This window comes from Coturnix japonica, chromosome 1 (assembly GCF_001577835.2).
Source record: "Coturnix japonica isolate 7356 chromosome 1, Coturnix japonica 2.1, whole genome shotgun sequence".
NCBI classification, from domain to species: domain Eukaryota; kingdom Metazoa; phylum Chordata; class Aves; order Galliformes; family Phasianidae; genus Coturnix; species Coturnix japonica.
Window position 1 is genome coordinate 13,852,111 of NC_029516.1, and position 15,193 is coordinate 13,867,303.

At 41.7% G+C, this 15,193-nt stretch overlaps 1 protein-coding gene across 1 annotated transcript in view; it reads left to right on the forward strand.

The window, feature by feature from the left end:
* Nucleotides 1-14,934, forward strand: part of LOC107308092 (sucrase-isomaltase, intestinal-like) — a 43,794-nt gene extending 28,860 nt beyond the window's left edge. Inside the window, exons 14-21 of the mRNA XM_015851689.2 lie at nucleotides 1,203-1,351; nucleotides 4,225-4,309; nucleotides 5,994-6,050; nucleotides 7,713-7,843; nucleotides 8,348-8,436; nucleotides 8,998-9,047; nucleotides 11,901-12,059; nucleotides 14,774-14,934. Of these exons, the coding sequence (XP_015707175.1) occupies nucleotides 1,203-1,351; nucleotides 4,225-4,309; nucleotides 5,994-6,050; nucleotides 7,713-7,843; nucleotides 8,348-8,436; nucleotides 8,998-9,047; nucleotides 11,901-12,059; nucleotides 14,774-14,833 (780 nt within the window). The 3' untranslated portion in view covers nucleotides 14,834-14,934. The remainder of the gene's footprint in view (nucleotides 1-1,202; nucleotides 1,352-4,224; nucleotides 4,310-5,993; nucleotides 6,051-7,712; nucleotides 7,844-8,347; nucleotides 8,437-8,997; nucleotides 9,048-11,900; nucleotides 12,060-14,773) is intronic.
* The last annotated feature ends 259 nt before the right edge of the window (nucleotides 14,935-15,193 follow it).

Sequence of the window (15,193 nt, forward strand, 5' to 3'; positions counted from 1 at the left end):
GGGAAAGTGAGGAGAGCTGCGACTCAGCTCTGACCTAATGACAGGAGTATCAGAGGATACATTGGGTTTTATTGGACCACTTAAAGCCATTTAAAACATCGTGTTCTCTGACAGAGATGAACACGGCATTTTGGTGACTCAGCACCACCTCAGAAGTCTGTTTTTTTCCTGAACTTTGGCAATATTTGTACAGTGTCAGATTTGCTACAGCAAAAATACACTGGAAATTTGGAAAAAGCAGACGGGTGTTCCAGAGCTCGGAGACAGCAGGAAAGATAATTCCAATGCAAACGTAGTAATGGAGAAATTTAATCTAAATATTGAGTTTAATTAGCATTAAGTTGGATGTTAAAATCAAACTGTAAACATCTACTTTGTCTATTCCACTGGGGATTTCAAATGGTTAATATTTTCTTGACTGAAAGGCACTGGATAGTATAAAAAGCTCCAGTGCTTCTGTTCCTCTTCTGTTCCGTTTTCCTTGGAATATGTTATACACTCTGTGATTTGGATGAGAAAACCGAATCTCATGGGAGAATTTTGTGCAGGCAAAAGGGAGCTTGATGCCTTATTGCTAAGGCCAATTTAGGGCTGGTAAACTTAAGACAAAGGGATTGGAAGAGATAAAGCCCCAGCACTACCATGGGCTGTGTGCTCCATGTCAAGTTGCAGGGGACAGACAGCTTGGCTTTGAAATGGATCCAAAATGTCTGCCTGATGGTGGGATCCAGCATGCACGCCCCTTCTGCTCCGGAGAGCATCTCCGTGCATGGGGGATGCAAAGTGATGGGCACAGGAGGAGATCCGAAGCTGAGGTTTGTGTGTTCAGAGAGGATTTTTCCCCATTGAAGGAAGCAGTTTTGGTCTTTCCTATTAACTTTTGCAAGGCCATGAGTTTACTCCCACTTTTCATCCTTGTATATACAAATATTTGTATATACAAATATTTATAACATTATGATGTTTTTGCCTTTGTTTGCAGGCTCTCTTCCTTCTCTTTTTCCTCTGTTTCTCTTTCTCTGTACCAAAGGGCAGTTGTAGTTCCTAATACATCTTCCAAATCATCATTTTTGCTTATATAAATATTCACTTTCATGGGATTATACCAGCAACAGCTTCCCTTTGGATGCACTCGGCTTCCTCTGTTGAATTTGCATCCATTGTTATAACTCTCACTGCAAATCAAAGCTTTTCCTTCACAGGCTCAAGATCCAGCAGTCTTTGGAGCACAGTTTGCCAAGATAGCTCGATCTGCGCTCCGGATCAGATACTCCCTGCTACCGTACCTCTACACCTTGTTCTTCGAGTCTCACGTCCATGGCAACACGGTGGTGCGGTCACTGATGCATGAGTAAGTTTGGAGTCTCTCTTTCTTATCCCGTTTTACTCACAGTAGTTGAGCTTCTGTGAATTAACAACTTGACGCCTGCCTGATAATAATGATGGCAAGATCATTGCATGCTCTCTCTTAAAAAGAGCAACTTAGAAAGGAAATCTAATCTGAATATATGCAACAGAAATAACTTTTAATAGAGGTGATGGCTATGAATTAAAATATTGCCTATATATTCTTCTACTGAAAAAGAGCTTAGTGAAATAGTAAGAAAGTTCTAGTTCTAGGCAGACATGCAGTCTTCTCTTTTAGGAGTCGCATACTTATATTTTCTGTACTTGAATCAGATCTGTGACATCTGTGTTCTGGCACAGAATGTCAGGAAAGAGAAGGCTCCATTTTCCAATCATCTTTCAGTTTCTCATTTGCATCTGCATGCTATGTATGATACCTGCATCTGTGTCCACAAATGGCACAGGGAAAACAGAGACATTAAAACATAGAAGCAGGTGCACTGAGAAGATTAATAAACACGTGCTGAAAAAACACTGGGAAAATGCAACCTCAGTTTTTGGAACAGCCCTTTTTTTCCTTCTTCTTGGAAGAATGTGAGGTCTAGTTTTTCTCTTGGCACCTTTAATTGGTTTTCTACCTTCCTTTGGTAAATTTTCTATTTCAGAATATGTTATGCAAAATCGTGAGCAAAAGGAGTGCAAATAATGCATGTGAAACTGCCCAGAGCTCTGCCACAGTTCAGTCATATCAGTGCAAGTTACATTCTGATCTATTTAATGTTCCTTTTCCCTTTGGGTTAAAAACATTTTGGTTAAAGGGTAAGGCAGTTTTGCAAATTAAACTGAGATTACTCTAAAGTGCAGATCATGCTAATACAGAATGATAATGCACGAAATCTATTTTGCCTACTCAATGTAATGGCAAACTGATTGGTTTTAAAGTCAGAATCCTTCCTCTTTTCAGTCTGCTACCTTATTTGAGAGCGTAACATCTGAGAGCAGTTTGGTAGGGACTCCTGTCTTATGAGAGGTTTTATGTTCTTTGAAGGACTCATAATAGTATATTTGGTTAATCAGATTTATGTGAATATTGGGAATGACCACGTTACTTTGGGAATTGTATTAACTAATCTCTGCTAATAGTGCATGACTTCAGTGATGTTAAGGCTGCCCATCTGTCCATTCCCCGTCTATTTTATCTGTACTCTACTTGGGCTCATCTGAATTACTGAATTTATAAATGTGTTTTTATTTCCATTGTAGAACAGCCTCAGAGGCACCAGCTGAAACTCCTGTTGAGTGAGGCTAAGCCAGAAGATGCACTCCCACCATTAACTGACCATTAGCTGCCATTAGCTGTGGTACCAGACTGAGATTTTTACTGGAAGTAAAACCTCTAAAAGGCAGGAAGGGAATGCAGAGATCATGAGATCAGTGCAGACTTGTCCTACCCAGGTCCCATCCTAGTGGCCGTATCACTTGCTGATGTTGCCATAGCTGGAACCTGAAACTGCTTAAAATATTTCCTACTGTAATTACTTAGTTGTGATTACTATTGTTACTTAGTAAGTATTTCTTACTATTTCTAATTAAGGCTCCTTGGTTTTGAGTGTCTGTTCAAGCAAAGAAAGTGACTGAGATGCTAACATGTGGAGAAATGTGGGCTTTAGAGAAACAGAATTGTTGAGGTCCAGGTGATGGAATTTTACATCAAATCTTTCTGTTTCTTGTAACAAACATAGAGGACAGCTAAGAAAACTGTATTAGCTCTTTGGGTAAAGCTGTAATGAGTTCACAGCCCTCACCACAAAAACAACTCTAGCCAGGCAGAGAGTCTCCGAGCAATACCTATTTCATGCGGTCATTTCAGACTTTTCATTTCATTTCAAACGTTTAGGTGTTCACTTCAAACAACAAACAGGAACAGAATCCCAGCAGATGCCTTTGTATGTTTTAAGCGTCTCATGCAGAGGTTTTCATTTGGTGAACCAGAGATGCTGGCAGCTTGGCTGTCCAAAAAGACCTGGGGGTAATAATCCATTATTGCGCTCCTGGAGGGGAGAGCTCTGCTTAATAGCCTACCAGGGGGGAAGTAAAACAGCAGAGAGGCTGCTATCTAACCGTGGGAAGCATGGAGATGGAATGCAGCGTCTTTCATAGATCACGAACACGCTGCGCTTAATGGCTTATGTTTTCAAAATGGGAGAATTCATTTGTTTGCTGAATTTGTGGTTGCTGTAATTGCAAAAGGAAGCAGCGCTTAGTGAGATGGTGAGATGCTTCTTCCCAAGCTCAAGTAAGATGATCAGCTTCCCTGCTGTCAGTATTTCTCAATCAGATTTTTCCCCGAAACCTCCCACAACAAAATGAATTGAAACAATATTCTGATTTTATTACAGTGAAATTAAAAATACTGGGAGAAGTTGATGAGAGGACAGAAAAACGAACATATTGCTTTTCGGATATCTGTAGTCCAGGTGACTTCTGAGCACATCCCAGGAGGAGATCCACGTTCTCTGGGCAGCTGTGCTTCCCAGTGTTCAGGTGGCACCTCTATGTGCCAGTGTGTGCCCCTGGGTTCTTGTCCTTGTAGAATCCAAGCTGTTTTTTTCCACATGCGTTAGATCCTATAGCAAAGTGTTCTGCCTCTTCTTTGTTCTCTCTTCTGGTTCCAGTCTGTGGCTTCCACGAGCCCAAATCCAGCCTTCCCCTACACAGTGTGTCAGCTGCATCCATGCATTGCATCCTCCCAGGCCCGGAAGAGGACACTGCATTAAGGAAGCAGATTTCTCGTGGCACACAGTAATACTGAAACATGTTGCAAGTTTGATAAAAATGAGATTTAACATTGTGTATTTATTTCTCTTTTGACACCAGATTTACCTCTGATCAGCAGACTCACGGGATAGATACTGCCTTCCTTTGGGGACCTGCATTTATGGTTGCTCCTGTTCTTCAAGAGGCAAGTACCATAATTTAAAAATGCCATCACACAAGTATAAAAGCAATCTGCTTAGGGCATTCCATGACATTCAGGGATTGTTTCCTCATGTCTACCCATTTCTTCCTTGCTCTGTCAGCTTGCAGAAGGCATTTCAAGCCAAGCCTAAGTAATGTCGGGCTGCCTGGTGCTGGAAGTGGGAGGGCGCAGGTGAGGGCACAGCATTTCCCTGCCGTATTTTTTTTAATATAACCCTTGCAGGTCTGTGAATTTAAAATGCAACTCTAGTTCCTTCATGTGTAACCATTCCAGCTCCCCTGTGGCACTTCATTCATCAGTCCTTCATCTCCAGGCTCCCCCAGGTTTCTAATACCTTGTGACTAACATGGTGATTTCACAGGGTCTCAGACCAGCAAGGTGATGAAAAATATGGCAGAAACCTTCCCATGAAGAGAGGGTGATGAGACAGAGGTTGCTTCCTGCAAATTAATGAATGAAAAGGATCATTATAAGGAAATGTAAAATGATAGAGAATCTAGATTAGGAATTCTTCATGTTTTTGGAGGACTGCAGCACAAAAGGAGGCCTGCAGCTGGTGGCCTTATGAGGAAGCAGTGTTTTGGGAGTGACACCTAGCTGGGTATATGGCTACTGTAACAATGCTGAACAAATCTGGGGGGAGGAGCATCTTGAATTTATGGAGATTTCTTTCCATCTTTCAAGGTGCTTAACAAATACAGTCAGCTGTCAGTTGCTCAGCAGACAGGGTACGCTACCCCACACTACTTGCTGCAGAGCTGAGACACTGTCCCTCAAACATCCAGCGCTGCTGCTGTGGGAAGCAGGCCACAGGACAGGACACTCTTCCAGTTTAGCAATTGCCATGTTCTAATATGAGATTTGCATTTATTGATAAATCAGACACTTCTTTGTCCTTCTGTTGGTTAATATGGAAAACAATCCCTATTATGCTGAGCAGTGACTATCTCACAGCTCTTTTCCTTGATGCTTCATCTCCTCGCGGGGAATGACCATAACTCTGTAAAGCAGCATCTGCTTCAAGAAACAAAGCCAATCTGTTTGTGAGAATGAGCAGCTCAGAATGAGCACAGAAAAGAAATCTGCTTTGATTCTGACTTTTCCTAGAGCCATTAATTTAAAGTGCCTTCGGCATCATTTTATATCTGAAGACGATACCCTTCATGAAGCCAAATAAAGCGCGGCAATTGTGCAAATAGCAGTTTGTTCTCTAATATAATTTATCTACAACTTTAAATGGTTGCAAATAAGGAGAGCATCTGTGCGCCTTCCTTGTGGACCTTCCTCTCTGCCTACTCCTGCAGGCAATGGGCCTTGCTGCCACCCAGCCCTGCCCTGCAGAGCCTGCCGCAGGGCCTGCTGGCATTGCTCAGATCTTATGTCTGCAGGCCGTGGAGCTGTGTTCCAGGCTGAAATAACCCTCTAACACTGACTCATCCCACAGAACTGCAGTAAAACCCCCCAGACAGGATAAGGTCATCAATTTAGCATTATAGATTGGCCAGAAACCAGTCCATTGCTGCGATAATAATTCAGCCTTCATAGCCAAGATTTTATGTTATTAGAGGACTGAGTGTACATCTACCCATGCTCAAATATAATAAAGCTAATGTAATATCAGAAATGTAAAAAGAGACAGACTTCAATCATTTTATAACCATTACAGGGAGCGAGATCAGTGGATGTGTATTTCCCCGAGGCAACCTGGTTTGACTACTACACAGTAAGTATTCCTAAAATTCAGTTTCCTACATCTGTACAGAACTTTAGATGTCACAATTCCAGCCCAGTAACTTTTAGCAATGCTCAGCGGTAATTTTACCTCAGCACCTGTGTTTAAGGAAACTAGAGCACAGAATCGGCACCAAGGTAGCTGGGAGAGCAAATTGCACAGCTTTCAGTAGCGTTTTGTTTTCTATTTTTGGTTTTCAAAGCTCTGAAGACTCAGAGAGCTGACTTTTCAAGAACAGCCTAGAAATTCATGACACTGTCAAGGCTTCTTTTCTTTCTGTTCACCCTCAATTTATGCTGAAATTATTGTACCCAAATCCTCCCCTGTGTAGAAACAGACAGAAACCTGAGAAAGTGCTGCCAACAGTTTTGTGCACAGGATTTTGCACATGCATCATTCTTGACAGAAGGCATATTCACAGAGCAACATGGGGCTCCCTCCAGAAGATGCTTCAAGAGGTGCAGAATGAGCTGCTCCATGGAAGAAGCCCTTCTAGCTCCAGGGCCTGCACAGCTTGACCGCTCAAATGCCAACCTCAGTGCTGTGGTTCCCAAAGGGCTCAGTTCTGAGCTAACTGTGCTCTGCTGAAATCTGCAGGGTGAAAGCAGCACTGGGCTCAGCAGTAGTTAGTTTGATGGTAAGAGCTTTGGAAATCTGAGCCCAGGAGCATCAGGCTGCTGCTAGCTACCTTGAGCTGTGCTCCCAGAGATGTTCTGGGAGGAAATTCAGGCTTGTTTTTTAACGAGTGTTGCTTTGGGCATCTGCAGCATTTGGCTGGTGTCCTCATAGGGATGTTCATCCAACTCTTTCCCTTTTCTACTTTCATAAGGCCATGCTGCTGTAGGGTCAAGCAGTTTGCTCAGACCTCTTTGCTTTGTTCTCCCTGTGCTGGAGAGGGCAGGGGGACTTGTCCTGATGTACTCCCCTGCCTGTGGGGCCTGCCCCACGTGTTATCAAAGTGCAATTCCCAGCACTTGGTACTTGTTTGCTGTACCCACCATTCTTGTCCAGAAGTAAGGCTGGATATAACCATAAGCTGTAAGTACCATCAACAGAGGGCAGGAGCCAAGTCCTCTTGTGACCTACTCTACCGACACCTGGTTTGGAGGGACTAAAACAGAAAGAAATGATGGAGAGAATTAATTCCAGTTGCCTACATCTATATGAGTTTCCATCTTTGAATGTAATAGTAAAGACTTGTCCTAAAAAGAAAAGCCTACAGTTTACATTCCCCAGTGATTATGAATCACTCACCTTACATTGAAATGTGACAGTTTCTGTATGCATAAAAAGAAGAAGCAAAGGTTTCTTTTGCTTTTTCCTTTGTGCCTTGATGAGTTTTTCCTTTTTTTTTTTTTTTTTCCTTTCCACAGCATGCAGAGTAATGATACCATGTTTAAAGACGATTTGCTGTCTTTCATTCATGATGGTTGTGTCTTCATGCATATGCATCACTGCAGGGGCTAAATTCTCTTTCATGTTCAAAAAAAAGGAACTGGAATAACACTCCTGAAATCTCCTTTTGTCTCTATTTGAGACACACTGGTGTATTTGAGACGAAAATATATCCCTTGGTCTTTTTTTTTCCCAGCAAAATATGATAACATTATTGCCCAGTTTTGCATTTTTTAACTGTGTCAATTTTTATGGTAGGGAAAGAAGATACCAAGTTCCTGGCACAAGACCTACGCTACTGTCTATGCCCCACTGAGCAAGATCCCTCTGTTCATCCGTGGGGGCCATATTCTGCCAGAACAGGCTCCAGCCTCAACAACTACCAAGAGGTAAAGTCATGATCCTTGGAAACTTCAGACCCACAGCCAGCCAAAAGTGAGGCTATGTGCAACTTCCAGATGACCTCCCAGCTGATAAACATGGTATTTTTATCCCACTCCTTGCTCTGTTGGATTAAAGTCACCCTGCGAGTGATTCACGTCATTGCTTGCACAGCTGAAACTCTACAGCTTTGCTGGGAGGAGCTTTGCATCTCTTCCTGCTATACTGACCAGCTGTCAGCCATCCACAGGAAACATGCAAGGGGAAAATGTAAACCTCTTGCCCTCGGATGTAATTATCAAATGCCACAGGCAAGATGGAAATGTTCAAATCTGTCTTGAGGAAGATTGTTTCCCCACACCAATACTAGTGTTTTAGGTTATTTGTCTGTTCAGCCCTTTTTGTAACCTAGAAATGAGAGATAATTGTGTCAAGAAGTTTTTGTTAAATAACGTGTAAATGATGGTGGTCAGAAGCTTGTACTGAAGTCTCTTCTATGTGTTTGCCAACAGCCGTCTGAACCCATTTGGGCTCATTATCGCCCTGGATGAGAATGGAGAAGCTTCTGGGTCCCTCTTCTGGGATGATGGTGATTCCATCGGTGAGTTTGATCTCCCATGAACAGGGCCTGCACACAGGGCTCCTCTTGGCTGCCTTCCCAGCTTTTCAAAAGCACTGACCACTGCTGCACACAGCCGGGGAGCTGTACTGGGGCTGAAAGTCCAGGGTGCCAGCAGAATGCTCCGGAAGGCTGAGATACAGTACATCACATAAAGGGAGGACCCAGGAAGTTCCACCTGAGCTTGAAAAATTTCCTTACTTTAAGGGAATGTAGCACAGGAACAAGCTGTGTTCCCCTTCTCTGAAGATATTCAGACCCACCTGGACACTGACCTGTGCAGCCTCCTGTAAGGAACCTGCTTTAGCAGGGGGTTGGACTCGATGATCCCCAGAGGTTCCTTCCAACCCATATGATGTTTCAACACTGGAAATGGCTGCTGTGTTCAAAAGGGCAGCAAACCTGACAAGAAGACTAGAGGAGATTAAACAACCCACAAGACCTTTTTGTGAGACATCAGCCACTCACTACAATTAAAGTGAAATGCTCATGGATTTTTCTCTCTTTCTTGATATCAGTTTGTCTTGTTCTATGTTTTGACAGGTACTATTGAAAACGAAAACTACTTCTTGGCTAAATACACATTCAGCGCAGTAAGTAGCAGCGCACACGGTACCTACGTACTTGTAGCTGCTGTAACGCACTGATATTTAACTTTCCTCTGAATAGCATTTTCCTTATAGCTCAGCCTTTTAAACTGGTAACCCACCTCATGTTCTCCTTTGCAGACAGCTACAACCACGAGGCTGCAGTTTTGTGTTTGCCTCATTGCCTGTCCTAGTGACACACCATTAACATCTCTGGTGTGATTTGAATTTGAAGATCTACTCTTTCAGCTCAGATACTTTTCTTGAGTTGTACCTTCTGGATGCGGGGAACCTTTTTCTTGCCTTCCTGATGCCAGCACTTTTTATTTTATGGGTAGGAGAGGGCATCAATTGTTTACCTTCCATCACACCAAGCTTGTATTTTCTGTTGCATGGATTACCCCAGCAGCTTGCAGTGCTGGCAGATACTTTGTGAAGCCCATAGTCAGGGCAGCACTGACTTCTGTGTATTGTTCACTTCTCAGACACATCCTGAGAAAGCTGAATAGAAAAACCCATCAGCCTGGGCTTCAATGCAGGAAAGCACTGTAAAATGAACCCTCTGGAAGCTCATTAGGTGCATGACAGCAAGTTGTGGGAGTTACTGAAGAAAATCTTAACCTACTGCAGCAATCTATACAAATTATATCTCATCTGCAACTCCAGTGTTTGCATACGCTGTGGCACAGTTTTCACCTAAGTAGTCTACAGGAAATCTTCAGAGGAGTAAAATCATGTAAATACTTATGATGATATTGCTCTTAGAACGTGTCTTCTCTGGGGGAGAGAACAAGTAGGAGTAAGCCAGTGGGTTTTGTTATGAAGTCTGGTAGGTACGTGAGGTATTTTTGGGGAAGTAATGCGGCTTGTTTGGAATTTAAATTTCATTTTTAATATCTATTTTCTTCTTGACTTAAAGTGAAAAAGCACTTCTTCCCCTTAAAAAAGAAAAGGGTTGGGGTGGATTTTTCAACTGCAAAAAGGAAGAAAAGTCACCAGCTTTCTGTAGTCTGTGTGTAGTAATTTATTGCAGGGAGGCTACAGAGAAAAAAAAACCACAATATCCAGTTTTATATTAAATTCTGGTCTGTGCAAATTAGATTGTTGATTCACTGGCTTTCCCATTTCTCACTGCTCATATTTGACTTCTGTTGTAAATCCAAGACTGAAGTCCCCATCTGCATTCCAATCACCTCGAATGTCAATTTTTTATTATGTGTTTATAAAGAAAAAAGTCCATCTGAAACAAAAACTGCAGAAATAGGAGGAATGTGTGAACATCTCACTGCATGTTGCACACTTCTATATTCTTAATAAATTATGGATGAATAGTTTAATGACCTCTCCTTTTAGAAAACCACAAGGTTTTGGTCCCTCAGAGATGAACTGATAAGGTCTGACTCGACAACATTTACTCTGGATTTGTTCAGCGTTTTGTGGGAAACAGCTGCAGGGTTAGAGCCTCTCTTTTGTATTTCCATTGAAACAATTGAGAAGTGCAAAGGAGAACTTGGGATTGGTGCAGGCACTTAAGCCTTAGAGAATGGCTCCAGCCTCCTGCTCTCATGTACTGCCTTGCTGGAGTAAGTGCTTTAACTCACTTGACTCCTTCCTTTCGATACACATGATGGCCAAGTGACCTGAGTCAGGCTGCCTCATGTGTTAAAACTGCTGGCCCAGAAAAATACATCAGTTCTTTTTGAAAAACAGGTCCAATTTTAAGGGAAAAGAATGAATAGATAAGTAGATTTTATAGCACTAGAGCAAGATGGCAAGAAAAGAAGTCATGATTGGTGCTCAGAAGGGCAGGAGAAAGTCCTGGCTTCTGGCCTCAGCTCCAGGACTTGCTTGTGTTCTACATTTACAGGGCTTTGAGTGATGTCCACAAGGTTCCTTGCTCCAAATTGAAGCCAAGGCAATTGCTTTAATCATGCTTGGTGCTTAGGGAGGATAAAGTCACTAGATATCCTGGATTACCACCTCTCTGTCTTTCCAAGGCCTTGAAGGAGGGTAGACCTGGACCTGCTCACCCTTTCAACCATACATCACTGAAATTACACAAGCTATTTTATGCAAAAGATTCCATCATGGATTTCTCCTTGGCATGCTTTTAAAAAGTCATGATTGCATAGCGATTCTTCATTTCCTGACCAGTGCAGTTCATCTTTATTTCCTTAACAACTTTGACCACGTAACAAATGCAATGATTCCTCTTCATTGCTTGTATGGGAAATTACTGTCACTGGTGATCCAAATGAATTTGCTTAATAACTTTGTACATCCTCTTAGTTCATCCCTAAACACATGATATAAGCGAATTAGAAGCAGAACAAACAGAGCTCTGTGAACATGCTGTATTCTTTCAGTATCCTTAGGTCTGGAATATGTACATCAAAAATTCCTAGCAGGAACTGTGGAGATGTAGGACATAGAATAGAGGCAAAATAATCTAGCAAGTGATGTTTGTGGAAGATGGTAATCACTTAAAGCAGTTGCAGATGTTGATCAAATCTATCTCAAGGTCACAAATTGAATCTCTGTATATGGATTTTGGCTTTGCATATGCTACAGTACCCTGTAATTGGGTACAAGAACCAAATTTGCATTGATTACAAGTAGGAAAACAGGCTGAAGAAGATTCCAAATGAATGCTGGAAATGCTATTTCGTTTCTTTCTTTGTTAGTTTACAATGATACACAAAACCCTTCTATGTGAAATTTTTCCTTCATGTTCTCAGACATCTTTCTCTATACTGGAAGACATTCTATACACTGACTGACAAAAGTGATACTGCAAGAGTAGTGGTCACCTCCAAGGAGGCGTGATGGTCCTGAAATGTTCTGTGTTATTTTCTGAAGGGACGCCTGACGACAGAAATACTTAAGAATGGTTACCGAGGGGCTGACTCTCTGAAGTACAACAAAATCACCATTCTTGGCCTGAAACTGAGACCTCATGCTGTTGCTGTGAACGGAAGGGCTGTCCGTGGTGATTCTTTCTCCTTTGAGCTGAATGGGGTAAGAGCTGTGCTGAGGAATTACGATCAATCTTAGGGGAGCAGGAATAGTCAATGCCTAGCAGTTTCTCATCAACAACTTTTACATTCTCAAGTATAAGCGGAGATTAAGCACAACAGTCTGAATTGTAGGGAAAAAAAAGAACCAATACAGAAAAAATTGTTATGGGAAACTTGAATCTTTGTTATTACATCTGCGTTCCTTCTCATGTCTTTGAGCTAAAAAATAATGATAAGAAGATATACTTCCACCAACTAGGAGAGATGTCACATTTTTTACGGGTTTTATTATCATTCTGATAAAATGAAAAAACTCATTGGTTTTTTTTTAACCAGTTATTGAAAAGAGCTGGCAGAGATACCTTTGTACAAATACTTAGCATCCAAAAATGAATGCAGAGGGTCTGGCTCTAATGAGCACCTCCCTACCATCAGAGGAAAGAAAGGGAAACGTCTGCCACGTGTTTGAGTTCCTAAGGAAGTTGTTACAGCTGTGAGACAACAGCTGCAGTTTCAGTGTCTGAAAGTGAGAAATTACCTGTCCAGCCTCAGCATCCCAGGACACTGTGCATGGTTTGCTTGTACTGTGACACTTCTGTAGTGTCAGCAACAAAATGCTGCAGAGGGGATGGGCAGGACTGCACTAACACACAGTTCCATTTTCCTTTACCATGGAAAAATAGAGAAAAAGAGCAATCCCTGTCTCTGGTCACTTGTCTCCCAGCTCTCAAACTGAAATGCATGTGGTGCTCAGCTCTGAGCTTAGGGAACTCCCAGCACTAGCGCTTTGTATCACTGTCTCATCCCTGTAAGATGCAGAGCTGAGGCAACAAGCTGTATGGATATCACATCTTTTACTCTATTAGGCCTAACAATTCAAGTTTATTTGTAATCAAAGAGTGATCCTCATTATATGAACTTGGTTCTAGCATTTATTTTATTGAAGAAATCTGTAAAAGAGGAAAATTGCTGAATAAATTTCTGCCATGGAAAATGATAAAAAAAACTCACTTTCAGAGACAATGCCATAAAATAAGTGTGATCAGTCTTACCTCCAGGGAAGAAACTGTTTAACAGCCAAACTGCCTCTAAGCAAGCTGAAAGCAACATAAATGTGGCAGGGTAAAGAAAACACTCCATTGAGACATGCTGGAAAGCACCAATCTCAGAGATCCAGATGATAACTGCACAGTAACAGCAGAACATAAAAAAGATGATTAAGAAAGAGCATAAAGCTTCTCACAGAAGTATCATTTAAAATTTGATTAAAGCACAAAAGGTGATCTTTGTGACATTGTGTGATTACTTTAAATACCACTGAAAAAAGCCACCAGGCTGCTGGAGCAGGAGAAGTCCAACCTGAACAAAGTTTAATACGTTGAAATTAAACAGTAACTCAGATTAGTTCTCAGAGTTATAAGAGATGTAGTCAAACCTCTCCCATCATTCCTGTATAGCCATTGTAACGCTGCTGTCTACAGCCTCTCATATGAAATTCTCTCTCTAAAAAAAAAACCCCAACCAAAGAAACTCAAAGAGCATTAGCAGCCTGCATTTAGATATGAAAACTTACAACTCCTGAGATTAAAAAAACCCAATGAATTCTAAATGGCAAATTTGCCACTTTCTTACAGGCTTAATGAGATTACATGCTGCATAATAGTCTAACAAGCACAAAGACTGTACTGTTTGAAGGGGGATAGTAGGAAGTAGTGCTTCTGCTGTATTGCTTTTGCAGTACAGAAAGCAAATTTGCCTAAAAGCAGTGTTTAAGTGCATAATTGAGCCATAGTTTTTTGTATATAAATAGAAGCAGTTTGCTTAGTAATAAGCTGTTTCTTTCTCTCTGGTTCATGCAGTGCTACCCTGACATTTGTAATATCACGGAATCCTCCTATTATTAGGACTGTTTATCTTTTTTCCCCCTGGTAGTACTGTGCCCTGGAAGCCACAGGAACTCTCATATCACCACAGCAGTGATGCTGGAGGAGCAGCTCTGTGAATCAGACTCCTGCCATAAACGAAAAGACCCTTGTATAGGAACACTGTCCTTTTTCTTCTGTGTTTCACCTGCTGAGGAGCAGAAGCCCAGGCTGGGGCAGCCTTTCTGTCTTCCTGGTGCTTTTTTGGTTAAGGTTTGGATGGAGCTGCAGTATTTTTGTCTGAATCTGGCTCTGAGTTTAAGTACAAGGCAAATAATTCAGGAAGGGGACTTCCTGCTGGCCAAGTAGGGGTGGATGAAGGAGGGAAGATGAAGATGCTGCACACTTTGAAGAAGTGATCTAAGCATGGGCTCTTAGGGTCATGTTAATGTGAACTTGTGGGCGGGCAAAGAAAGAGCTAAGAGGTTCAAATGGATATCGTGCATTTTAAGAGATTATTAATTGTGAAATGGAAGGATGAAAACTGGTGAAGAAGTGAAAATGGAAATCATGTGGGTAGCATAAAATACATCAAATTTAACACAGAACAGAGACAGGTATCATATACACAATTTAATAGCTAATTCATGTTACTAATTAATATTAAGCTGTTGCTGAATTTCTATAAGGGATGCTGGATTGGAAGCTGCCAACAGGTCAGAGTTTTGCCTATCAGATGCTGTTGAGGGAATCACAAAGGCCTAAGCCCAGTGTCTCTTCTTGTTTTTTGATGGTCTTTATTAAGTTAACCTAAGATTGTTCACTATTTTCTTTGTCTTTTTTTCTTCCACAGAAACTCATTTTGGGGATTTCTGCCCCACTTACTCAGGAACTGAACCTGGCAATTTATTAAAATGTTTAGAAAATGCTGACCATCTTTGGCCCTTGGGTGCTGACCTTCGATTTTAATGTAAAGAAGCATTTGGCCATTAAAATGCAACTGATGCACCTCTTGTCTGCTGTTTTCCTGTGTCTCATTTGTATTTCAGTATTTATCAAATACAATTTTTAATAGTGATTAGTGAGCATTGCCACAAACCAACAAAAACCCAAACAGCAGGACACCAGCTTAACTCACACAGCCCTGCCCTTGGGGAGGCCAAGGATGACTCTGTGAAACACATCTCTACTTGGGTTGGGGCACATGGGTCTGCCTCGTGCCTCAGCTGTTTCTGGCTTGCTTGGGAACAATCTCCCAACATTGTGAGGACCT